This window comes from Chenopodium album, chromosome 8, assembly GCF_948465745.1.
Source record: "Chenopodium album chromosome 8, dcCheAlbu1.1, whole genome shotgun sequence".
NCBI lineage: Eukaryota > Viridiplantae > Streptophyta > Magnoliopsida > Caryophyllales > Amaranthaceae > Chenopodium > Chenopodium album.
The window spans coordinates 65,618,305-65,626,292 of record NC_137841.1 but is presented as its reverse complement, the minus strand read 5'-3'; the positions used below and the strand labels follow the sequence as shown (position 1 = coordinate 65,626,292).

Below are 7,988 nucleotides of genomic sequence, written 5' to 3'. Positions count from 1 at the left end.
AAAAAAAAAAAAAGTGAATTTGTGATATTAGTGCTACAAAATTTTACTTATTACAGTAGAATCATTTTATTTTCTCTCAGTTTCTAAGAAACCCCTGTTTTTGGAGATTGTACAAGAATTACTTGCCAGGTATTATACAATGCCTAGAAAACTTGAGTTATTAGTCTTATTACTCTTAGGGTAAATCTTTGATATATTTCTAAACTTGGAATAATCGCGCTTTAAATTGTATTCACCTAAGGTTTGCTGTTTTAAATCTTCGATCTCTAATTGTTACTGCAAGTTTATCTTGTTTTTAAGTAACAAGTACTCGTATTAGTTAATATTCTGATTCGTATGGTTTAGTTTATTGATTGTGGGGTGACAGCAGCTTAGTTTGATCATAACTGCTGAATTTACAGTGTTTATTCAGTAATTCGTATTATCTCAAGTTAAATGCAGCCTCTCTAATAACTATGTTCGATTTCTTTGAAATAACTCATCATTAATATGAAGTCTGATTCAAAATCCTGTAATGTGCTATCTATGCTAATGCATGAAGCAGAGAAAGCTGCTACAGAGTATTTTGCTGCATTAGATCTTCATTGAGACTCCGATCATCCAAACTGCTGTTCCATTTCGCCAGTTGTAACTCTAATTGGACACCTTTCCATACCATACAACTACGTTTCTTTACAGATTTGGAGCAGCTTTAGGAATGCACTTAAACTCAACAAATTAAGTAGGCACATATGATTAGCAGGACAACTTATATTAGCAAAGCCACATTACTATCATCTAATAGCTTTGAATGGTATATTTGCATTAACTTTCAACTCCAAAATGTATACACAAAGTCCTAATATAAGAGTACATATGAATAGCAGGACAACTTATATTTTCAGCAGGAGTAGAAGATTCATATGAATAAAACAACAAAACTGATTACGAATAAATAAATAAATAAATTAAATTCACATATCTTCAATTCTCATGAGAGTTGTAAACCTCATGGGAAGAAATGGTACCTGCTTATCCATATTAAGCCATTAACGAGTGAGAAACAAGCACGGATAAGACGTGCTCAGAACAAGATATATGCATGATCAAAATCACATAAAAATCCCACACATCAAAATGAAACCACAAGTAGAGCCTGAGTAGAGAAAACCAGCTAGCTACAATAATTTCCATAGCAGAAATGTGATGATCAGAATCATCAGATAAGTTGAGTTTAAGCTCTCATCAAAGTGACTAATCAGTGATCACGCTAGCACCTGTGTACAGTTTTGAAATGAGATATAAGTTCACCAGGAGTACTAACCCTGTTACATCAATTGTAATATCTAGGTTTACGAAATACTACTAGAATGATCTAGTTTAAGCAATATGGTTCACTGCTGACATTTTAGCAAATGTTCTCAGATACCACAGAAGAATGAAGCTCTCTCAGCTTAGCACAGGTTCACACCAACCTTCAACCCTGAATCTTCTCGATGATGTCTGCGATGACTTCCTGCATGTCTAGATCCTTCATTGGTTGAAATGGCCTCTTCATATCCTGCAATTAATACATCCAGTAAACCAAACCATCAATCAAGTGTTGACAAGCAATATACAATAATGCATGCCTTCACTCAACGGCTCAAGAATAACAATAAAACTTAGGACCAGCACGATGACATAGGAGTACTAATATTGCATGCACATGAAGCTTACCAGAAGACTGACGAATGTCTGTTCTTTCTCACCCTCCGCCCGAATCTCAAAACAACCTTTCCTTGGCTGAAACGAAAGAAAAAAGTCGATATTTCAGAGAGACTATTGAGTATAAGAATAGGAACTAACATGGCATTATCAGTTATTCCCACCCCTCTCATTTTAAAGCATGACATCAGTTCTCAAAGCAGGGGGCTAGTACAGCCTTAATTAATAGTCAAGCCTTTTAACTTTCTAAGTTTTAAGCACTAAAGAAGGGAGGGGACAGGGGATATTAAAGTGGACATAAAGACAGAAGACACCATATTAAATTATAAATGAAAACTTTCATTTTATAGCTCAGGGAATCAAAACAGCCAAGTTTATCAATATTGCCTCATTTGCTTTACATAATATGCAATTTTGCCTAAATCTGCGCCATTTAAAGGCATGTACTCTGATATAAGCATGATGTCAATATTTTAAAAGCATGCTCAGACCTATCACAACTCACTATCTAAGAACTTCTACACAATTGCATGGCATTTGTCATCCTTTTATCCCATTCAAGGTTGTTGTAATGATATTGTGTAAGAAGTAAGGTGTACACAATCTAAGGATGAACTTTCACAATGCAAAAATAGGGAAAACTGAACAAGATAAATTTTAAACTAACCTTCTTAGGGTTAACCACGATTCTGGTACCAGGTAAACCCTCGTTTAAGCCTGTTTGCGCTTCTTTAGCCCTGGTTTTGAATGATCCGCATTGCTTACTGCAACAGAAAAAAGGAGAAAAAATTGAGTAAAACTAAAGCAAACAAGTCCACATTTGTTATATTAGAGGCACCTCCATAAAACATAAGCACTGATTTCATCTCATATTAAAATGACTGGCAAAAGCCAAGAAAATGCACTTCAACAGTTGAACATCTGCATCAGAAGAAATATCTGTCATGCTAATAAGATTTAATAATCAGTATGAGCTGTGAAATTTAATGTATACACTTGGACAAGCCTTGCAAGTTGTCTCACTATCCCTCCTAAATATTTCTGCTGAAGAAACGAAGGCATAAAGGCTACTGGGGCGAGTTAGCAAACTAACATTCTTGCTTAAAATAAAAGCAAAAATAACCACTGGCTAGTCAATTTGATATGAGTAACTGGGCACAGCTTTCAGCTTTTCAAAGTTCAAATGACAATAACGAAACAAATAAACAAGATGTAAATAGTCGATGAAGGCATACTACATCCCAGTCAGATGAAAGTTGAATTCACAGACCACCATGCAATCTAAGACTCGATCAGAGCACAAAGCAAACTTTTATCTTATGCAATCTTACAGAAAGTTCTTCAGAATTTGGGAACTATAAACGCAAATAGTAAATGATATCTAATGTGAACAAGCTTAAACGCAAGTATAATACAGTAAAATCAGACGTGTTTCAAATCTTCCAAGCAAAATTCTTTCCATAAGTTGATTTTCTTAATGAAAAGCAGCTCGTGCACAGGATCTCAAAGATTCTCTTCTAATGACTTAATGAGAATAGTTATCCCACATTCCCCCGTTGCCCTCGTATAGCATACTTACATTTTATCACCACCAAAACATCTTGTTTACCTCGCCCCAACACATCTTTTCCAAATAATGTAAACCAAAAGCACAATTTCAGGAACATTCTCACTGCCCTAATGATGTAACTAGCAGAATGTGAGTCCACATTATCACAAAGCCCTTGATACAAATTCGTGCGTACTTGTCAAATGTTGAAACACAACTCCAAAATACATTGTAAATTGAATTTCGAAGCAGATCCATTAATAATTATAATGAAGAAAGGTATCAAGCAAAAACCATATGCAAATTCAAGAAGTCGAGTGACACAAAATTCATCTAAATTCACCCATTTAGACAATCCCGAAAACACTACTCATTTACTATTTGTATCTTATATTAACACATTATTAAAACGTAAATTATGCACCAACATTCCAAATAGTCAAAAGAACACGGTGAAGAAGACACAACAAAAAATGTCAGATAATAATGGCTCAAAAAATAACAAAATGTAGCACACACGACACAATTCTCCACTTTCTTCAAAATTTCACCAATTATTTCACAATTAATATGATAATAATGACAAGAACTTCCATAATCAATTACTCCATCAAAAGAACTTCCATAATCAATTACTCCATCAAAAGAACTTCAATTATTAACCCAAACAAACGATGAGAGAGAAAATCTTTAAAACCCTAATTCAAACCCAAAAAATTCCAAAAAAAATTTACTGAAAAACACAAACCCAGATATAATTATAACCCAGAAAATAAACACACACATTCAAAAAACAAAAAGAAACCCAGAAAATTCACCCACAGAAAACCCAGAAAAATTTAAACCCATTTTCTTTCTTCCATTAACAAATCAACCCCTAAAACAAAAATCACCAAAAACCCAGAAAAAATTACAAAAAAGAGAGAAATATTAAAGAAGATATACCAATGCTCAATGACGATAGTAGTAGCAGCAGAACCAGACCCAGAAGCACCAGCATCACCATCATCAACAACAGGTTCTTCTTCCTCAGTATCCTCAGTCTCATCCTTCTTCTCCTCTTCAGCCGTCGTTTTGGGCGCTTCAGCCGTCGTTTTGGCCTTCTTCCCTTTCCTCTTGGAAGCCACCTGAGATGGTGGTGGTGGTGGGACCGCGTCAGCACGAGTCAAACTCCGAGTCACCCTTCTTTGCGACGGAACTTCGACGGTCGGTTTCACTTCTCCGGCGAGGTCGTCAACTTGACTTCTACGCTTCTTTGGTGGCATTTTGGAGAGAGAAAATGAAAGGGTTTTTTAGAGAGAGAAAACGAAAGGGTTTTTTAGAGAGAGAAAATGGTGGGTTTTCTAGAGAGAGAAAATGGGTGAGAGAGAAAGTAATTGTTGTTGTTGTTGGTACTGTAATAAGTATGGAGAAGAGGGAGGAAGAAGAAGGAAATGTAAGATAACTGACAATTTCACAGCTTCTTTTGGGTTGTCATATTTTTATTTTTATTTTAATAAATAAATTAAATTAAATTAAATTAATAAAAAAATAAAGGGAAATGAAAGGGTATATTGTTTTCCCGCGTTTTTGGACGGTCAAGATTTCATCTTGAGCTCATTTTTCTATGTTTTTGTGTATTAAAGAGTGAAATACTGAAATTTGCTTTTCCAAGTGTGAGAATAATAAATATTTTTAAAATAAAAATAATAAATATTTTTAAAATAAATGACAGTATAATTGGGTATTTAGGATAGACTTTGGATAGAATTTCTTTATTGATGAAGGATTATGTATCAAAAAAGATGTATAAGTATCTAATATTACCATAATCTGAAAGATATTGTCTGATTGTAATTATCATAGAGGATTTTTTACAAAAATAAAACATTATTGTAGAGGATTCCTTAAAAAAAAATTATTGTAGAGGATCCCTTAAAAAAATAAAAACTACGGAGTAATTATTAAGGATACCATATGGAGTTTATGTTGAAGGCATAAAAATCTATTTAAGAAAAAATTCGTGATAAATAGTGCGTTCTTAGTTATGGCACGTGTATTATCTATTTGCAATTCCCCCATAGATCACCATATTTTTTTAACTTCATACATATTTACTAAATACGGAGTAATTTTTAAAAAAAAAAAAAAATTGGCATGAAATATTTAGTTATGTGATGGCTTGTGTATTTTCTATCACTTGTTTTTTCCTAAATTGATGTGATGAAAATAAAGTTGGCAAGAGGTGGAGATAGTTTTTTCCTCTTTTCCAACAAGTTAAAATGTAAAAAAGTATTTTACACATATAGGGCACGTACCTTATTTTGTTCTCTTCACGTACCTTAATTTGTTAAACTGGAAATTATTACTTTACTAAATTCAAATCAATTTTACAGAACTAGAATCAGTTTTTCTGATTAAAACTTATTTTTACTAATTATCTTTTATCTTTGCTCTTTAAAGTTCTTGACTTATACTGATTAACATTTATTTTACTGACTTTTATTGATTAAAAAGTTGTTTTACTAAACGCATTTTTACTAAATTGAAACTATTTAAGGTGAAGAGAACATAGCTTTATATAGAGTAATACAAAATTCTAAGATTAACTTCAAAGAGGTTTTGCATTCTTGTACTCTGTAATTAAAACAACAGTTTTGATTTATGAGGACATTAGGATTCACTATAAAACATTATATTACTTTAGTCATTATACTATATCGGGGCGTTTGGTAGGAGGGATGAGATTAAGTGGGATAAGAAGGTGAGATAAAAAAAAAAAAAAAAATGGAATTACGGGGCGTTTGGCATGTTGGAAAGGGAATTGGGGGAATAAAGAGTGGGAATGGGATTGGAAATTTGTGGTTGGGAATGGGTAAAATATGCCAATTACCTTGTTTGGTAGCAAAGTGAGAATATGTAGGGAATAATTAACAAATTTACTAAAATAGCCTTACTAATATATCTTTCACACCTCTTTTCATTAATGGCAATATTGTCATTTTATCCATTTTTCAATTCCCATCCCTTAATACCACCCCCTACCAAGTATTATTTTGATGGGAATTCAAGCTTTATATTCCCAATCTCATTCCCTCCTCACAACCTCATTCCCATCAAACAAACATGGGATTAATAGATGGGATAAGGATAAAAATAATGTATTTCATTGTTTGGTATGAGTTGGGATTAGATTAGAATAATTAATAAAAATACAAAAATACCCTTATTATCCTTTCTTCACCCTCTTTTTCTTTCTCTTTCATTAAGGGTAATAATGTCTTTTACCCATTAAATTTAGTCCCCACTCCTTATACCACCCCCCTTTAGTTACTAATTTGGAGGGATAACTCCTTTTTTATCCACATCCTATCCCTCTTCATAATCCCCATCCATCTAAACAAACAAAAGACTTATTTAATCCCTCCTCTTTTATCCTATTCCCTCTATTTTATCCCTCTAAACAAACACTCCATATGTTTAAATAACTATAGTGACACGAAAGCGAGGTGCATGAAGGAAAAAGGCATGAGGGGAAGGGATGGTGAGGGGAGGGGAGGGATGGGATTTGGTTTATTAAAAAGCCCGGAAAGGAAAATGGATCCTCCCCTTCCGTCCCTTCTTATATTAAATATCAAAATAAAGGAAGATGCATCCCTCTTTTTATCCTCTCTTCCTTTACATCCATTTCACTCTAGCCAAACATATTGTAAAATAGAAGTAGTAAGATAATGAGTCGAATTTATTGCTCTACTTTATTGCTTTCATACACCACATTTTTGCTTTCATACACCTTGACTTTCCATTTTTATGTTTTTAGTGTGATAGTCATTCAAATAAAAAAAATTTATATGTAATTAACCACATGATGTAATATAATTGTCATAAGCAACTAGTTAAGTAATAAGGGTTACACCAGTAATCAAATTGAGTTACCTTGACAAAAAGATACTACTATGAAAACATGAAGTTACTCTTATAAACAAGCGGAGTTATTTTTTTTAATAGTCAAATAAAAGTAAAAAAGTTACACGAATGAACAAATAAGGTTACTTAATTTTTTAAATTGTCTAATGTTACTCGTATAATAAATAAGGGTCACTCTTATGGACAAATTAAGTATATGCACATGAATATATGACATTTCTCATTTTAAGGACCGATGATTATCCCCTAAAACAAATGTTATGACTAGCCACAAACAAGACATATTGCAAAAAAAAAATTTAAAAAACATAGAAAAGTGAGACGCTTTCCTTCCTCGACTCGCAAGTATAAAAGGTAGCTCTAAGTATGAATTTTCACTAGATTTTATTGTTTTTTAAGAATTTCGCATTTATAATCTTGTGAAATTTAGAAACGGTTATCCATTTATAATCTTGTGAAATCTAGGGACGATAATCTCAATAGTATAACTATCTCCTCTAAATGATAGAGTACTCCGTGTCTCCGTAATAGGTAAATAATTTGATAATAAATCCAAGATGTTCTTCTTTTTAACCAAATATAATGTATACGAGTAGTTTCATAATTCGAATATTACGTGGATTGAACACATATCAAATAGTTTGGAACATCTATTATCCACATCTACACTCTAAATATAAAAGTTTTATAACATATCGTCATTATATATTATTTTATTAGCTTAATGGCTTATATAAGAATAAATCAATCAGTCGAAGTTGCGAGATTGAATATGACCAAAAAAGATCTGGAGGGGGCCGGGTCGGGTGGGATGGAGGTGGTGTTAAGCTTATTGTTGTGCCCTAAA

The 7,988-nt window shown here is 32.9% G+C and overlaps 1 protein-coding gene across 1 annotated transcript; it reads right to left on the bottom strand.

The window, feature by feature from the left end:
* Positions 1–1,140: 1,140 nt before the first annotated feature.
* On the bottom strand, positions 1,141–4,666 carry LOC145556290 (uncharacterized). The gene is made up of 4 exons (XM_081617942.1): positions 4,181–4,666; positions 2,354–2,450; positions 1,699–1,764; positions 1,141–1,540 (listed from the first exon to the last, which is right to left on the bottom strand). The coding sequence occupies exons 1-4, from the start codon at positions 4,498–4,500 to the stop codon at positions 1,457–1,459; spliced, it is 567 nt and encodes a 188-aa protein (XP_081474068.1). The 5' UTR covers positions 4,501–4,666; the 3' UTR covers positions 1,141–1,456.
* Positions 4,667–7,988: the final 3,322 nt, after the last annotated feature.